Source organism: Eubalaena glacialis, chromosome 14, assembly GCF_028564815.1.
Source record: "Eubalaena glacialis isolate mEubGla1 chromosome 14, mEubGla1.1.hap2.+ XY, whole genome shotgun sequence".
Classification (NCBI taxonomy): domain Eukaryota; kingdom Metazoa; phylum Chordata; class Mammalia; order Artiodactyla; family Balaenidae; genus Eubalaena; species Eubalaena glacialis.
In genome coordinates this window covers 42709610-42728888 of record NC_083729.1, presented here as the reverse complement: position 1 = coordinate 42728888, position 19279 = coordinate 42709610, and the positions used below count along the sequence as shown (strand labels likewise).

The 19279-nt window shown below is 36.3% G+C and overlaps 1 protein-coding gene across 17 annotated transcripts in view; it reads left to right on the top strand.

Moving 5' to 3' along the window:
* NRXN1 (neurexin 1) overlaps window positions 1-19279 on the top strand; it is a 1118934-nt gene that overhangs the window by 489690 nt on the left and 609965 nt on the right. For all 17 annotated transcript variants that reach the window (XM_061168489.1, XM_061168487.1, XM_061168486.1 and 14 more), the window contains 2 exons: window positions 4850-5288; window positions 17834-18217. In XM_061168489.1, coding sequence (XP_061024472.1) covers window positions 4850-5288; window positions 17834-18217 — 823 coding nt within the window. The remainder of the gene's footprint in view (window positions 1-4849; window positions 5289-17833; window positions 18218-19279) is intronic.

Genomic DNA, 19279 nt, shown 5'->3' with positions numbered 1-19279 from the left:
GAAAGACATTCAGTGATCTCTGTACACATTTACTGATAAAATAGGATAATGTTACCTATTTCCTAGGTTGCTTGTGAGGAGTAAACATATAATACGTATAAGTATCTTGTAACATAGCCTGGCAGAAAGTAAACCCTCCATAAATCGGAATTGATTCTTCTTGAAGTGTTGGGGTGGGTAGTTGTTGTTTGATGACATAAAACCCCTCTCACGAGTGAAAGTGAAACTCTCAGGATCACCCTCTTCCTGTATATATTTTCTGGCTGAGAAACCTCATGTGCAAAGAAAGCCTTCACTGTACTTCAAACTACAATAGGGCTATCAGAATAAAAAAGAAGGTCCTAATCTGCTTTGATCTCTTTGGTCCTACTGTTTGCAGCTCTATTAATTACTTTAATACACTGACCAATCATCTACCATGTGCCTTGTTAGCTGTTACCCTTGTTACAACATTTAGATTGTACAACTCCATTAATTCACTGTAAGAATGATAATATTGTTATTCATAATGATAACAACCACATTAATAAGAGCAACTACTATTTACTTGAGTGCTTACTCTGTGCCAGGTCCTGTTCTTAGCACTTTAACTGAACTGTTATTCATTTTTTACGATAACCCTAATGTGGTAGATATTATTATCCCATTTTACAGATAATACTGAGCCTTTGCAAGGTTGAAGGACTTCCACAAAGTCACAGGATTGCAAGAGGGTGAGCTGGAATTCTCTCTGAAAGCTGACTTGAGAACCAGATTCTTAGGCCTCACTTGTGATTGCTTCCAAGAATGAAAGAGAAAACCAAGGCTCAGATTAAAAGGAGTCATTCATGTTCTCTCAGGGAGGATCATGTCGGAGTCAAGATCTCTGCATAGAACTTCGACTCTGACTTCAGCACCTATTTTACCACCCCTCCTACTCTCATAGTTAACATATGAAAAGTCTTGATCAATGCCTGTTAATTAATTTAATTAATTCAAGAGCCCCATTAAGACTTCTAAGCTAAAACATATTGATAACAACAACAACAAAGGTCATGATCTGAGTGGCAAATATTTTCCTACTGATCTGCTTATTTCACACACACTTACCTCCTGTGGAAAGAGATTTATCTATCAGCCACCAGTTCTTCAATACCATCTGTACAAACCTTAGATAGATATAATCCCTGAGGCATGTCTATGTACCTGAAGATGTGGTGAACATTCTCTTTACTAATGGAATAGGGGTTTCAATACATCTCAGAATAGGGAATGATATCCTGGCATCAAAACCACAACTGGAAAAAGCCAGACAAAGAGAAGGAACAATAGGGCATCTTTTACCTCTTCCCCAAATCACAGAGATTGAGGGGAAAAAAGCTCAAGGATTTATGGATTTGACATGCCTTTCCTTTTTAGATGTCTGTTTTAGAAATTAAGAGACTGAGACAGAGAGAGGTTAGGCAGCCTGACTTAGGTAAAAGCTTTGTGATTAGGGTAAGTCTGTATCCAGACTACCAAACTTCTGTTCTTTAGCCTATTTACACCCCCTGCCTTTTTAGGACTATTATCAAGATCAAATAAAATACTCAGTGACTGTTTACCTCAGATTTCCAGCCTAGGCCTATAAAAACACAAACATACTTCTCCTTTTCTTGCCCATTTAAGTGTGAGTGACATTTTGAAAATTCTAACAAATGTTGGAAGAAAGGGAAAAGATCATCATAGCAATGTGTGGAAATTGTATGGCAGCTAAAAGATAACAAACGAAACCCAGCAAATAAATAACAAAAAACCCAAGACACCTTTTATGTTTCTATTCCTTTGGGATTTATGATATAATTTCATGAAGCAGGGAAGTGAAATTCAACATTTTGAATTACTCTTCAAAGAAACTGAAAATCATATCCACAAAGAAATATTGATTCCATAAAAAGATCCAAATAGGTGTGCAATAATATCACCAATTGTTAAGATGATAAAGTGTAAGGAGATTTGTTGAAAGTTGAAACTATTAAATAAATTACAATTTTTAACATAAATATGAATGAATATGAATAATTATATATGATTGAAAACCATATTATCTCAGAAGCAAAAAAAAAAAAAGATTTGGAGTGCTTACTGGCTACTCCTTGTTATTATAATTGAACTATATTCAGGTCACATTAAGAATAAGTCTAACTTTAGAAAAGTAGAGTGATTATGAAATCTGGGTCAGCTGACGCAGTTGTGTAGATCTGAGAGCTATCAGCCTGCCTATCCAATATCGCCTTTCTGTCTTCTAGAGTTGCCTTTCAAAGAATACAAAATGAGAAAAAAAACCACACTGTGCTTCTCCTCAAGATAGTTCTTCTATGAAAATTATTCTACCCATGGAGAATTTTAAATCAGGTGTTTTTACTCTAAAAGCAGTTTACACCCCATAAAATGAGTTTGAAGGTGATAGATCAACTTGCCATTTGTACATAAGTTTCCACATTTTCCTAGAGAAATTAGCTAAAAATTATAGCTAGGTTATGAGATGGTCCACAATACTGCATTCTGTTATATTTTAACTATATTTGTAAATATTGTTATTAATAATAGTCTATAATCTGGAAACTAGGTTTAAAAAAAGTGAAGAAAGAATGTTATTCAACTCTCAGCAAGTATTTATTGAGTGTCTGCTCTGTGCCAGGCACTGATCTTGTTGTAAGGTTTTTGCCTGCATAAAGCATAAATTCTAGTGGAGATTCATACTCCCTTTTTGGGGTGAGGGGGTGGTGCTTGGCTCACCCTAAGTATTGTGATCTAGGGAATCCTTACGTTTCTTCTCCATCTCCCTGAACATCACTGAATCACCAGGGAACCCAATTCACTCATGAGATTATAAATCTCTCATTGAAATTCTCACCTACAAGTGCCCTAGCCCTACATTTTTTCAACTTTTTGGTAGCTGATGTGGGACTCATGAGACAATATATCCTGCCTTATATCTACTTGCTCATGTCAGAAACATCCAATTCCATTGCTGTGGTTCTATTTCATGGTGATGTGTTAGTATTGATCAGCAATACTATCTGCATCATTTGGGTCAGAAAATACTCATTCCTGATTAATACCTATGTCAAAGGAATATCCATATATTAAAATATAGATCACCAGGAAAAAATGAAAACAAATATACAGGTTTAGGTAGCTTGAAAATCATGGTGAGAGGTTATAAAACTTGGAAAATCATCCATGAAAAGCATTTTATCCACTACTAAAGATTCCCAAAGAAAGACAATCCTAAATCAACTTTCCCAAGGCTTAATAGCTCTTTCTCTTTTCTAGGAAGTATGTTTAAGAATTAATCTAATTCCTTTTTGTTATTGCTTGAGTTCATTTTCCCTTCTTTTGTTGTCAATAGATGCTTGTTAAACCTTTATACATATTTGTTCAAAGAATAAGGGATATGGTATTCTTTATAATAATCCTTCTTCAAGGTAAAGGTAAACTGAAACACCAGGACTAGCATTGAAAAGATGTGATTTATTTAGTTGGCACAAATCATGTAAAAAACACCAATTATATGAGTGTGCTTCATTTCTAAACATTTTCTCATAATGGATTAATTTAGAACTAATATCTCTGTGTCTCCTAGATGATAATAAAGAGATGATGATATTTATTATCATGCAGTTTGATGTAGTTGATGTTTATTGAAATCTTACTATGTGCTTGGCATTGGATTGTTTGCCATGTAGATTTTCTCACATGCATTTTCTTCTGTAATCATTATAACCATCCTGTAAAGTATAGTGTCTCTATAAACAAAGCTTAGAGATCATACAGTTATGTAGTGCTGGAGCTGGAATTTGAGCTCAGGGAGTCTGATACCGGAGCTTGCACTCTTAATCACTCTAAAAAATAAAGTATCCATTAACAAATCCTATCAGGAAATTAATCAGCCACACTATTGGCTCGATTGGTCATGGGTTTGGAAGAAATAACAGCTGTCTTGACCTGGTTAACTTGATAGCACTAATCAGACACAGGCTTATTTTTTCTGTTATGCAAGTATATTTTTATACATGGATAAATGAATTTAGAAACTGACCATGTTGGCTGCTGTGAAATTTCGAGTGCCTTCGTAAAAGAATTTAGATAGTTATCTGGACATAGATAACTAATTTATCCTTAAGTCTGTATGACATATCTTTTGGAAATGTAATTATCCATGGTATGGATTTTGTAGAGAAAGGGTATGAATCTCTATGTTAAAATAGCTACGGATTTATTAAGGTGATGTGATAGCAGATGCATGATATTGTGAGCCCTGCCAGTGGATTTGTCCAAAGTGCTATTTGGAGTCCCCCAAAAGCCCTAGGACTATTAACAAGCAATGAGAACTACCCAGCCACTTTAGATGAAGTGCCTTTGGAAATGAGGGTACAGGACAAACTTTGTTCCACATTTGTATACATTAAAAGTGAAATGGAACATGAGTAATCTAATTTCAAATATTTTAGTGATGGCAAAACTGAAAAACCTCAGTACTTATAGTTAATAAACAAAGCATAATAGCCAACTAACAAAAGCAAATGGTTCTATACATGCTTGGAATAATGAAAGTTCTGTGCAGATTTATTCAAGTTATTTGAGTTAACTACAGGTACTTTGTGTGTGTGTGTGTACACATTATTTGAATGAAATTAGATTAAAATAGTTGTGTTCAATAAATTGATACCTGGATTTTATTTGGCTGAAAAAGCTGTCTTATACATCAAAAGGCACTAAACATTGTATGTCTTTTCATAATCTACTTGGAAATTACATGAACTGATGACAAGTTCGAAACATTAAAATATGGACCCAGTTTCTCACTGCTATCCTCTGCCTACAGGTTGTGTATAAAAATAATGATGTAAGGCTGGAATTATCTCGACTTGCCAAACAAGGAGACCCGAAGATGAAGATTCATGGAGTGGTGGCCTTTAAATGTGAGAATGTTGCAACTTTGGACCCAATCACCTTTGAAACCCCAGAATCTTTCATCTCTTTGCCTAAATGGAATGCAAAGAAAACAGGCTCCATATCATTTGATTTCCGCACAACAGAGCCAAATGGCCTCATCTTATTTAGTCATGGCAAACCACGACACCAAAAAGATGCCAAGCACCCACAGATGATAAAGGTTGACTTCTTTGCTATTGAGATGCTGGATGGCCACCTCTACCTCCTCCTAGACATGGGGTCAGGTACAATCAAAATCAAAGCCCTGCAGAAGAAGGTGAATGATGGAGAATGGTATCATGTGGACTTCCAAAGAGACGGACGGTCAGGTAATTTATCATTTTTTATGCTGTTTATCTGCTGGAACACCACTCCTAAGGAATTAAAACCAAGACATATTAAAGAGTTCTTGCATTTCGGTCTTTAGGGTAAAGGAAATTGTTATTATTTCTGTTTCACATCATAAAAGAATCAGAAGGAGCTCATTAATCATCATAGTTGGGCATCAAACCCCAAATGCTCAAATGGCTTCTAGAATAGCTTCTTAAATGAACATTAAATGGATAATCAAGTGCCAAATCTTGCAAGAAATTTTATCTTGAATTTGCAAATGACAAAATTCAGTGTTCTTGTGTTCCCAATTATCTCTTGTATCGTTGGATGTTTGGAGGTGCTTAAAGTGGCAAATATAAAATATGAAAAAATTTCAATGATTCATATATAAAATCCTTAGTTTAATACAGTACACCTTTTTATCCAAAGTGGGTCTATGGTATCAAAAACACTTTAGTCAATACAGTAAGATTTCAAGGATGCAGGCAAAACTCTGCTGCCTTCCAAATAGCTTCCCTTTCTGATGAAAGAGGTTTGGAATTCCACCAACAGGAATTCATTTCTCTGGCTTCCTTTTGCTGCACTTTTTTTTCTGGAACCGTGCATGTGAGGTGGGGGAAGGAGAGGATGTTTGTAGTGAAGGCCTGAAGAAATAACGTTTACTTACTCTGAAATGTGGAAGTAGATTAGGGGGCTTAGGGAGTTGAGCAGCATGAGGTCTGAGGGGGCAAGAATCATCCAGGCAAAGGAAATAGCATTTGTGGAAACCCAGAGAGCGAGAGAGGGAGAGAGAGAGAGAAGCCATTTGTTTCAGGTCTATAACTATGTATTATGTCTTTTACTTTCTTCACCCTGTGCTTTCATGCTGATTGTCCTTCTCACTTACAAACCAAGTTATCTTCTTATAATTGAAGACGGCTGAATTTAAACCTGGCCACTCTCCTCCCCTCTCTCCCCCAACTCCCTTATTTGCTTTTGTACTATACCATTCACTCTGGATTTTCCACTAAATGCCAGGGTAAGCTTGGCCTAGGCATTTTTTAATGGGTCTGGATTTCTTTCTTCGTAAAGCATGTTGGGAAGGACCCAGTATTCAGTGGATCCTAGACCCAGTGACAGGGGATCAACAGCGATGGGAACTAGCATACTATATTTTTGCAAAACTTTCTGGGGGACTTGATGATCAGCCAAATTTGGGGACCACAGATCAGATGACACCTAGTGCTTCTTTCAGATCCAAGAATCTGTGATTACCATCCTAGTTTAGAAGGGCCATGCTGAAACCCTGGGGTGAGCTCTCCTCGCACTCCTTTCACAGATTACTGTGTCACTTGTTTATTTCTGGCTTCTCTGCAGCAGAGCAGTTTCCTATTTTACAATTATTCATGCCTTCTTTTCCTGTTTATTGATCAAGAAGATCGTGTTTGCCTTCCTAAAAATATCTTTTTTGCCCACTAAAATAGAGATGAAATGCATGAAAATTGGGAGGGAGCTAGGGGTGAGGGTGGAGAGTTGAAGGACAGTCAGAACCTATTACTCTGACCCCCGAGATATCTTGGAGGTTCTGTTTCTGACTCATCCCTCTCTGGAAACTTGGTCTCCCTACATTCTTTCATTTCCCTAAAGTTGTTCAAAAGGAAGATTAGTTACCGTTCTGTACAATCTGTGCTATGTTGTCATTTTTCTCCAGTATCTTAGATAACTGAGAGTAGACAGTAAAAATTTTTTTTTTTTTTTGGTCTGTTGTACTATACTGATTCCATTAGGAACTGGATTCCTCTTTGTTTTTCTGTTTTAAACTGAGAAGAGTTCATTGATAGGAATACGAAAATATGGCAGTAGAGGGCCTCCCTTTGGCTTGCCCCAGCCTGTTTCTGCCAGAGTTAGCAGTTAATTTGCTACTTAAGAACCTTCAGACAGAAGACTTAAAAGGAGGATGGGAACATGGACTAATCTTGTGTTTTGAAATATTAACTTATGGATGTTATCACTTGACTTAAAATACATCTAGAATAAAATTTTGAAAATGACTTTTAAGAATATATATAATTTTAGTCAGACTTTATAGCAATTTAAAATATAACTGATGAAGTGGATATCTTTTGGAAGTTCAGAGGGGCAAAAAATAATACACTTTAGATCAATGAGATATTTTCTAACTATATGAAGAAATACATGGTTAATGTCAAAATTTTAGTAAAAGCAAAATGATATAAAAAGGAAAATAAAACCATTCATTATTCATTTGATAATGATGATTTATACCTGGATATTTCTTGCCAGTCTTAAGTGGTGGTGCAATTAATTAGTTTCCCAAGTTCCTTGGATGACCTATTACAATAAGGATCAGATAAATACCTTAATCCTCAAGCCGAGGAAAATCTACTTTTGCTGTTTGAGCTCTTTAATTCATCCAAATAACCAAAAGTTTATTAACTGCCCTGTTTATACCCTCATTGGAAAAGGTCAGAGCAGAAAATATCAACTTTAATTTACAAAGTTCAATGCTGGATGGGAAGAAGAAAGAGATGCCTTAAGAAAGTGTTATTTGCAGTAAGAAAAAAGATAAACAAAATGTGGGATTTTTGTCAGAATCCAATGGAAAGATTTAGTATGCTTGGTTGTGTTTTGATGGTAAAGTACTTTTATTTGATTATGATTTCAGATTAGTGAATTGGAACAAACAGTATAAAAACCACTGCTCATTCACTAAACCAAGTTCTGCCTTTACTAAATTGAAAAAAAAAAGAGAGCTCCTTATGTTGGCCTAGCTCAAGGGAGTTTAATGTAATTTTAATAACTGCAGCTGTTAATATTTTATATATAGTATTTTAATTAAGTTCTGTATTTGCACACTGCATTGTGTGCAATGGTTTGGTATAAAGTAGCTTTTTAAAGATTGAATGAATCTTTAAAATGGTTTGGTTTGGTTTGGTATAAAGTAGCTTTTTAAAGATTGAATGAATAGCTATACTAGCTTTTATTTTACTTAAAGGATATTTCTGAGTTAGGCTTGGTGAAATGCTAAGATTTATAGCTCAGTTAAAACTAAGAAACATAGAATTTCAAGAAATAGTTTCATCCATTTTTCACATCAGTTATAGTCAGAGGCTATATGAACATTACTCTTACTATAATGTGGGAAACAATATTGATATGACAAGAGGGCAATGTGGGCTGATTTCTGACTCATGGACAATGAAGGTCATTATCTATTGATTTGCCTGGGATCCTCCTTAGCTGAATATTTTAAAACATTAATGAGCCATGTTATCTCCATTATTAAAGTAGAGGGAGCCCAGACGTAGGAGTTATTCCTTCTCTTATTGACCATACTAAAGTAATAGGACTAAAAGCCATGGTCATTAATTTGATGCTAATAAATTTTGGCTGCCTTGATCAGAGATCGTGTTAAAACTATATTTGGTGGACAGACTGAATTTTTGATATTCCCCAGTTTATAAGGGGAACCCATGTATGACAGGGACTATATTCTTTATGTTTATATCCTGGTGCTTTCTTAGACAATAACAGTTGCTCAATACATATTTGGTGTGAGAAAAAATAAAGAATAAAAACATGTGAATGGCTCAGTGCCAACCCACCCCAATATTCTAAAAATAGTAACATCATCATTACTCTTGAAGAGTAATAGCACTCTTTTAGTTGTAAATACAACTTTTTAAAGGATTACATTACTTCCTGAAAGCAGTTTAAACAATATAGGATAACAGGTGCTGTCCTTCTTTTATGAATACAGCTCCATCCTCCAAGCCCAGATGTCCAAAAAAAAATGCGGTGAGGAAGTTAAGCAATTGTTAGAGAACTGTGATAAACCTCGTACAAAAATGACAACCTTTTATGAGAACAGGACTGCTATTCCTGCTTGTTCCTGAGCTCCCTATATCATTTAGCAAACATTGAGGTAGAAGGAACATTAATCCTGAGGGAAAGCATTCACTTCTTTCTGAGGGCTGGGATATGCAGCCACAGTAAGCATGCTACTGACGAGGAAGATAGTCACTTAGGATGTCCATCTTTCTGGTTACTTGCCCTTCTGTCCTTTGTTCACTAAAAGGTGGGTACCTGAGCCCTTTGTTTGGGAAGAAATATTGTCTTCATCTGAATACTTTTCCAGAACTTCATTTTCGGCACAATTAATTGTATTGGGTTATATGTCCCTTCTTCCATTCTGTGACTTGGGGAAAGAAAGAAGCACTTTCCCAAACTTTGACTGATACTGTTTGGTCACAGTCTTTCCGTGCAGTGTAGTTTCTTCCGTTGCCGGCTTAGTCTATGACTGGTGCCGTGGGAGGCTAAGTGGACTAAGCCACAAGTGGCATTTTCAGATCCTGCACTAAATTGGCAAAGAAGTAACCATACCAAGTGCCAGCCTGATTTTGTGGATCAGAGTGTATGGTTTGAGTGCCACAAAAAGTAGATATGCTCCATAGATAGTATAGCTACTTAACAGAGCCAAACCCCTAAGTTACTGAGTTAATAAATATGATTAATGGGGCTCATTACTCTGCAAACTTTGCAGGACGTACAGCTGAACATTTTCTTACCAACCCCTCCTCCCTTTCCAGGGTTCCCCTTTGCCTCTCTTTTGCTCCCAAACTCAACACAAGACAGCTTCCCAGGTATTTAACTAAAGCATGAATTGTGCTAAAATTAGGAGGAGATTAATGACTGTTTTCTCGGGGCATGGATATTGTTTAAATTTGTGTTAAGCTGTTTGGCTGAGTCAAGGGTATCCTCTCAAGTATTTTTATAGCAAACTACCAGTCTTTTTTTTTTTTTTTTTTTTTTTTTTTTTTGCAAACCATCATTACACATTGAAATCAAAGAGAAAACTCATTATTCTTGTCAAATTCTACTTGCGTACAGCAGGGTATAGCAGATTGTATCAGCAGTTATTCATGGGTAAGCCCACATTTAACAGCTAAGAAGCCATTGAGATTTGAAGTCATAGAGTTCCAGTTTAAGAACTAGAAATTACAGAGGGAAAAGCAAAAGGCTCTCTCCCGAGTACATAATTAGAGGTTTATAGTAATCACTGTTTGATGTGAACAGCACTTTCTAGCTATCTATTACCAGCACTGATTTCTGTGTATACCATTCATGAATCTCCACTCTTACGCATTTCTACTTGAACGACCATTAGACGATTTCTCCATTTAGGCCTTGATTTGAATTTGCCCTCTGATTATAAACATTCCTCCCATGCTTCTACCTAGGAGCCTGTTGCAGACATTTGAAATAACATTAAGTAAATGCATAATGCTTTATTTTGTACCCATGTCCATAAACCATTACCCATCCACGGTAAGACTAAAATACCTTATCAATAATTTATCAATTATTTGACGATGCTAATGACTAGATGGAGTCAATTTTGCATAAAGTTATTTTACATTTTATTAAATTGATCCTTTATTTATTTATTCTGAATGTGTTTTAAAAGAAGTCATCTGTTGCCTTCCCCTCCCGTTTAAAACATTTTCAGTTTTACATATTTTCCTCTAGTTTTTTAACATGTAAGTATATTTTATATAGTCGCAATTGAAGTACAAACTTACTTTTTCAGACTATTTGGTTAATATGATGTCATAAACTCTTTTTTACTCAAAAGTATCCAAGTAACAAAAATTATTTTCTGTGAGTTGTGAAGAGAACATCTAAGAATCAGAGCAGAGCTTTGCAGAGGCACCTTAACCAGGCTTGCAGGGTTGTAGGACTCAAATGTATTAACATATACAGTGTCTGTAGAAAAGAAAGTCACAGAGACAACCATTGGCAGTACCCATCTAAGCACTGCCCAAGGGACTTGACTACTTCAGCCCTGCTATAGAGATAGGGGCAGGTCATCTTAATTGAGATGGGGGCGGGGGTGTCAGAACATCCTAGGCTAATGTTATTAAAGCTCCCGTCATAAATGAATAAATACACATTTGGATTATAAATTGACCTCCCTAAAGAAACATTCCATATCCTGTGACAGTTAATTTCTCATGGAGAATTAATAACTTGGCCTTCTTATTTTATACATTGGTCTTGTGGGCTTGGTAAATATCAGTCAAACACTGAGAGGTGGAACCTCTCTCTCTAAATTCACTAAATCTCCTTTCCAGGCCCACCTGGCCAAGGGGCAGACCCTGGACTAGGGTGTCAGGTGCATCCTCAGGAAATAGGCATTTAGCTGACCACACCAGCCGCAGTGGCCGGTACTGTGGAGTGCGGCGTGGAAATCTGGGGAATTTCTGCAAAATAGTAGTTTAACTGCTGCAAAACACATCACTTGATTGATATTTACAACTTCCCAGCATTGTCTATGATCATTTTTAAAACTCATAGGTATACATATATTGCTATGAGTATGTGTGTTTGTACATGTGCCTGTGCTTAATTCATGGCGTGTCTGTAACATATAAATATGTGCTATTGGTGAAAATGTTCAGGCAGTTCAAAAAGTACACAAGTGAAAAGTTTTCCTTTGCCACACACTCCCCTAACCAATTCACTCCCACCTTCATAGGTAAAATAATTTGGTGTTGAAAAATTCCCAGATATTTTCCTATGCACCAGCATATCTGTAAATATAATTACACATATAAAATAAATGTAGAGCTTCTTTTTTACATAAACAAGATCACTCTTCACCAATTATTGGGTGACTTAAAAAAATACTGAGAACTTTTTCTATGCCATTCTTTGTAGTGACATCAGATATCCCTAGTTTGAATATATCAATATTTACTTAATCATTCCTCTATTGATGGATATTTAACTTTTTACTTTTGAAAAAATTTCACTGTTTTAAGCTAATTTATAATGAAAGTCTTCATATTATATCTTTATGCATATTGGTCAGAATTTCTGTAGGATAGATTCTGGGAATTGGAATTGCTGGATTAATTGCATTTTTAATTTTAAAGATAAGTGACAGGTTATTTTACTAACAGACTGTTTCAGTCTACACTCTTATCTGCAGTATATGACTTGCCCTTTTCTCCTCTCTCTTGGCCTTTATTAAATAATATCAAACTTTTAAATTTTGCTCCAAGGCTTATTTTTTCATATATCTGTTTAATTTCTGAAATTCCCAGCTCACAGTAATCCAAGTAAGCAAGAAACACATAGTAATAAGCAGAAAACAGAATATTGATTGTTTTTTGTTTTGTTTTCAAGCAAAGTTTATTCAGTTCATGTTATAAACCTAGTACATGAAATTGTTTTTAAAAAGACCGAGAAAACTAAAAAGAAAGAAAGAGTAAAGAAAAAGAAAGAGGAAGGAAGGAAGAAAACTATCCATTCATAATCTCACTACTCCAAAACTCCCATTATTAATACTTTGTCTTTTTTTTTTTAACTATTTATGGGACTTATGTATTTTGCATTTTGCATCATACCCTGCAATCAATGCTTCATTCTGCTTTTATCACTTATATTATGCCTTTTTACTGAGTTTGGATTTGTTAATAGAATACTAAATTTGACAAGTAAATTTGTAAGTTTGTGGAATCTGATTCTCTTCTGCAATGAGAGGTGAAGCAGAATTGTACATAGATAAAATTTATATTTAACTAAAATTATTTTAAGCAGTAATTTCAAAAATTTTTACTCACTGAAGAATTTTAGTGACCATCCAGTCAAGTCCTTTATTTTGCATAAGAGCCACATTGAGGCCTAATGAATCTATTATCTGGCTAAGCTCCTCAGCTAGTGAGTTGCAAAGCTAGAACATGAAAATTGGTTTCCTTTGACCAAGCAAAATCATTTCCCATTACAGCACATTATTTTCTAACCCCTCATTTCCCAATCACTTAAACTTTTGCAGTAATTTAAAACTTGAAACCAAATTAACTTATTTTAAATCTCACCTTTTGCCTCATGTTTCTTTTCACTCCATAAACTAATCTTCTGGAAATGGAATAGCCAAGAAAAACTGGATGAGAAAAAGGGTAGAGGCTAACAATTTATAAATACCAGATCAAATCATGAAGCTGATTTCTATTTTTATAACTAAGAACTGTTTTCAACAGTTTTCCCCCTTTTATGTATACTTTTACATAAAATGTGAATTTATATTATTTACGCTTATGAATATTCTTAAATAAATATTACCTTATCTATTTATCGCTTTTGTTTTATCTTTTGTACATGCCATGAAAACAACTAGGTTTAAATGTTAAGTTAATGTGATTTCTACGTTAAGATGATAAAAGTCCTATGTACACAAATATATTTGTTTTTAGCTGAAATTTCATTTCTTTAAAAGCAAAATAGCACAGCAGGGTGCTTCGGATTCTTAAATACTGAAGCATGAAACACTGATCCAAATAAGTTCCCAAATATGACTACCATCTACAAGTTATAATAGCTCAGATATAACAATGTTTTACATAAAATATTTATTTAATTTGCCAGAAACTTCACGTGTAATTATAGTGGAAGAAGGTAAAATGTGTGAAATAATCAAGCTATTCCAAAGAGAACATGTCAATATTTGTAGTTCCTGGAAAAAAGATAGAGGGATAAACCAATAATATACTCAGATTTTTGTTTTCTCTTAAATATTTATTTACATGTAGTCATACCCCAAACTTTGGAAAATGCTTATTTTCTATTGATATATACAGCTGTGGCAACTACTCGTCTTTAATGATCAATGAATAAGGTTTAAATAGTCATTTCATGTTTTCTTGGTAACCACTGCCTTTGTAACTCGATTATAATGAAATAGGCACTTGAGAACCTTAACACTGAAATTTCAGTGTTCTATGTAAGTGTTAAATTGATTTAAGCAAATTCAGTGATTCTATGATGAGTCCTTTGCTTAGGTAAAAATGTCCTTTGATTTCATGTCAAGAATAAAATCATTAAGGAATTAAAGATCCAAATCCCTTACCAGAAATATTAGTATTTCAGGACATTTGCACATGTGTAGGCTAAAATATCAATCTCTATTTAAGTTTGACTAAGTAATAAAATATAATTATTATTTCAAATAAATTTTTACTCTTTGAATCTTCAAAATATAAAAATAATCATTTCTGTTCCCACTCAAGTTCTGCCCTTTCCCTTTTTTTGCCATCCCTTTTATAAAGATTTTATATTCACTAACATATAAGTGAATTGGCAAAGCATCTAGAGCATATGTGTAGTTGATTTTTGGTCATGGTTGTTCCATTCTGTTATGTTTGTTTTCAGGATATTACAGTGAATAATATCTAATACATGCGTTTGCTCATTGAGACTCCATACCTTGAATCTGGGGCTAAATTAATGAGCTAATTCCTCTTGAAGTTGAAGTTAGGATTATATTCTTTTGCTTCCTCTCCCACCTTTAATTGCTGCTTCTTCCCATGAGAACTTTAGAACTGTTCAAAGGGATGAAAAGGAGCTATGAGAAAAACAACCTTATCTTTTATGATAGTACCTTCTCAGTGTTTTTTGAACTATAGGTTACAACCTGTTAGTTGGTTCTGAAATCAGTTTGGTGGGTCATGTCTAGCATTTGTATTAATAAACTTATCTAATAAGAAAATATTATCGGAGTGCCTCAGAGGTAGTAGAGGTAAATACTTTCCTGTTAAACGGTTATTTCAGTGTGTGTGTGTATGTGTATGTGTGTGCATGTGTATGTGCGTGCAAGTGTGTGTGTATGTGTGTGTGTGTGCACTGGGCTACATGTAAACCGCATGAAACCTGTGGATTAACTTTAGGTGTTGTGATCAGAAAGCTCTAATCTAATCACAAAGTTATAGTGAATATCTTACCCTGGCCACAACGAGCACATTCATAGAGACATATCTGAACTTAGATACTTCTTTCAGAGCAGGCACTAACGCACCATAAATAAAAATTACAAGACCTAGTCACCCCATTCTGTCAGACAAACTCTTAATAGATGAGTATCTGAAACACTTGGCAGCAGATTTGCCCTGAGAGTATAGGCATACTGAATATGGAAACTCCAGAGTGTACCGAGCTCTGCAAACTATGCAGAGGACACAGAGAGTGGAGTGTTATGCAAGCCACCGGATTCCCTCATCTCAGGAATCCTCCAAGTATCCTTAGTGTCAGAATTATAACACCACGAAAAAGGACAAGACAGTTTTTCCAAGTGTTCTCCCCTCCCTGAGCTAAATCAAGCTTGTTCCATGAATAAAAAGGCACATGGGAAAAATTGCATATTTTAAAAATATATCCCCACTCTTGTAAAACTTTGTCATTGTTCACTTGCTCTGTGTCTCCTAACTGTTGTCTCTGAATATGACCTATTCATTTCTAGGAAGTCTTCTTGAACTAATTGGAAAACAGGGGCTGGCATCTCTCTTTTATCTTAAAAACCTAAAAGTCACTGTGTTCATTGCATACAACACTTTGCTTTCCACATTTTTTTCTTTTTAATGTCCACCTTACCTTTTGTCATTAATACTTAATTCTTTCTCATCATTTTCTAACTTACATTAGCTGCTGCAGAGGTTAGGGATCATCTCAACTCACTTCTTAGGGCATTTTGAACAGTTAAAAATGCGTGTAATGAAATTCTATTTAGAAAAGTGTCACCATTCTCTCTCGAAATTATATATTTAATTTCCCCTAAATGATTTTTAAAATATTTTTCTAAGTGGGATTTTCCAGTTCCTGTATGCTCCTAAGTGAATTTTCTTTTAGACACTTGCACAAATGTGAACAGTAAAAACGAGCACTTTGTCATTTTCCCCTTTTGCTGCCTCCTTCCAAAATCCCTATTATACCCCCCTCTTTGGAAGGCCAAAATAGCAATGCCTTTGAGTGTTTCTCCCCTAGGAGCTTTTTCCATTTCTTTCTGTGGAAGTCTAGAGAGACAAATGTCTTCTTAATGACTTGGCCAATGCCCTTCTCCCTCACAAAGACAGATCCCATTGCACTGCCCGCATCGAGGAGCACCCCTCTGCTGGGATTTGGGAGTCTCCTGGGAACAGTGCAGGGCCTGGCAGCCCTGCGTGCTTAGATGCACGTTTCACATTCACCACAGGCCATAGTTCCATTTGGAGTGGGCCTTCGCTAGTTGGCGAAAGAACTAAAATGCATCTTCCTACCCACCCTCTACACACACTACCCTTTCCCTTCCCTTTCTTTCTCTACCTCTGTACCCCATCTTCTGTCTTCAGGCCTCTCCCATTTTGTCTGCACTCTAAAACCCTGAGGTTTCTAATCCACTTTCTCTTGTTAGACTCTAGGTTCCTAGTCTGCTTTATGGTCTAGACCTGAGAAAGAAATCTGGGATAATCTGGAAATGGGTCAATGTGGTGTCCTTTTCGGGTATCATATTTGCATTTTTACAAAGATCTTTCTGAAGATAGAATATTAGTGGAATTTTGAGTAATCTGGTGGTACAGGATGAAAGTTTTGATCAGGAAAATGCCTGCTGTCTTTCTTTTTTTCTTCTTTTAATGGATTCCATAAATATATATATATTTTTTCTGTGATCCTCAAATAATCCCATGTGAATGTCTACCTCTTCATCCTATGCTTAAGGCTAGGATTTCCGTGTGTTTATAAACTACTAGAGTTGTTTTCCCCTCACATTGGTGTGAGGAAGAAAAAGCAACTTGTCAATTTAGATAAGTAACTAGTTTGTTTTTTTTAAAAAAAAGTAAACACCCAATTTGACTTGGTTCTTGTGATGAATCATGATACACAGCATTTATGTAGTGCTTACTACAAACCAGACACTTTACCCGTATTATTTTATTTAACACTCATATAAGGTAGGTCATATTACTATGCCCATATTATGAATGAGTAAACTGAGACCATAGAGGCTAAGCAATAGATTTATACAGCTGAGTGTGATGAAGTCAGGTTTTGACATAGATAATCTGTCAATGTATTGTGTACAATAAAAACAATGAAGTCAGTTAAGGATGGGGGCACAACACAACCCTTCATTGGTTTGCAGATGCATACCTGCTTTGAAAATGAACACTAACCAAAGAGAGTCTGACTTTATTCCAGAGAGTGATGTAGAATGCCAATTTCTCCTTCTTTCTTTCTCTTTCCCTCTCCCTCGGCTTCTCCTTCCTGCCTCCCACCCCTCCCTCCCCTCCCACCCTCCCCTCCCTCCCCTCCCACCCTTCCTTTCTTTCCATCTTGGCTGAACTGTTAGAAAGTGGTAAGAATGCCATTTTCTCTTCCCTCCCTCCCTCTCTCCCTCCCTCCTTTTCCCTCCTTCCTTCCTTCCTTCCTTCCTTCCTTTTCCCCCTGAACTCTTAGAGGCTGACAAACACTCTTTCTTGTCTGTACACTTTGGTTTTCATTCCCAAAGTGAAATAGAACCATTTAAATGACAGTTTGCCTTATTCTTAAAGTTATTTAATTCCACATATTTCTGTTCATTTCCCTAGGAAGTACACCAGGAATAGAAAGAAAAATAAGAAATGTCTGCCCTCAAGGAGTTCACCCTCAGGCAGATGGAGGAGAGAAAGTGTGATATTCAGAACAGGTTGCACGCTGTAAAGACCTGTGTGCTCTCTTGTCTTTGCAACAGGTACCATTTCTGTCAACACTCTGCGCACGCCCTACACTGCTCCTGGCGAGAGTGAGATTCTGGACCTGGATGACGAGTTGTACCTGGGGGGCTTGCCAGAAAATAAGGCCGGCCTCGTCTTCCCCACCGAGGTGTGGACTGCACTGCTCAACTATGGCTACGTGGGCTGCATAAGAGATTTGTTCATTGACGGCCAGAGCAAAGATATCCGGCAAATGGCTGAAGTTCAAAGTACTGCTGGAGTGAAGCCCTCCTGCTCCAGGGAAACAGCAAAACCGTGCCTTAGCAACCCTTGCAAAAACAGCGGCATGTGCAGGGATGGGTGGAACAGATATGTCTGCGATTGTTCCGGAACAGGCTATCTTGGCAGGTCCTGCGAGAGAGGTAGGGTTCCAAAATCCAAGCTGCCGACTGCCCTGAGCTGAAAAGCGTATTCAGCGTGGACCTCAAACTTTAAATGACCATTGAAACATAACGTATGCTCTGCAGAAGTAAACTCTCTGTAAGCCGTGCAGCCACACCTGATGTGTGTGACTGATGAGTCCTTAATGATTTTCAAAGGGCCTGATTCTGGGAAGACACAGCTTTTTACGTATATTGCAGGGATAAATAAATAGTTGGGTCTTTTGGATCCTCTAGGGTCTGGGCCTAAGATGTATCAAAGACAATCACTGTCTCTTTTGCCCAGTTTTTAATTTCAATACACTAGAAAGTAAAAAAAGGAATGAATTAGACATCCTTTTGGCATCTAGTGCTAATATCTATGTCAAAAATAGCATTCGAAGTAAGCTAAGCTGTGAGTTGCAGCTTCCCTGACACTATTGCCTGAGCCTGTCATTTCACTTTAGTTGACCTTCTCAAGTTTGAAATTTGAAGAGTAAGGTGACTTTAAACCATCTAAGTTATACCAGCATTTTCAGAAGTGCACCCTAATTTCAAAGGCACTTACCTTTGCCTAAGACCCAACTGACGCAATTGGTAGAGGTTCCTTTACCAATTTGATATTAAGGCTTAGCGTGTCTGTGGAAGCTCTGAATGAGTGGCTCTTTTTCCTTCTCTAGCAGGAGGCAAAGCTACATTTTTTTTTTTTCTTCTCCCATTGGAAGGAGAATAGGGTTAAAGGAAGAGTAAAGTGTGATAGCTGTCACCGCTCATTTGCAGACCAGACAAAAGGAAGAAATAGCAGAACAAATATGTCTAAGTATGTTCTTTCATCTTCCCAAGAGCTTCAGATAAATGCTTTAGTCACTATACCCATTGTCACTCATTTTCAACAATGGAACAAAAAATCAATATGAAAAAATATTGACGAATTGTTGCATGTCCTCTCATGCTCCAAATAACATTGCTCTCTTAGACATTTAGCCTAAAAGCACCTGCCATTTATTTTTTAAGCCATACACATTTAGTCTTTTTGACCCTGCATTCCTGAAATAGTTTAATTTC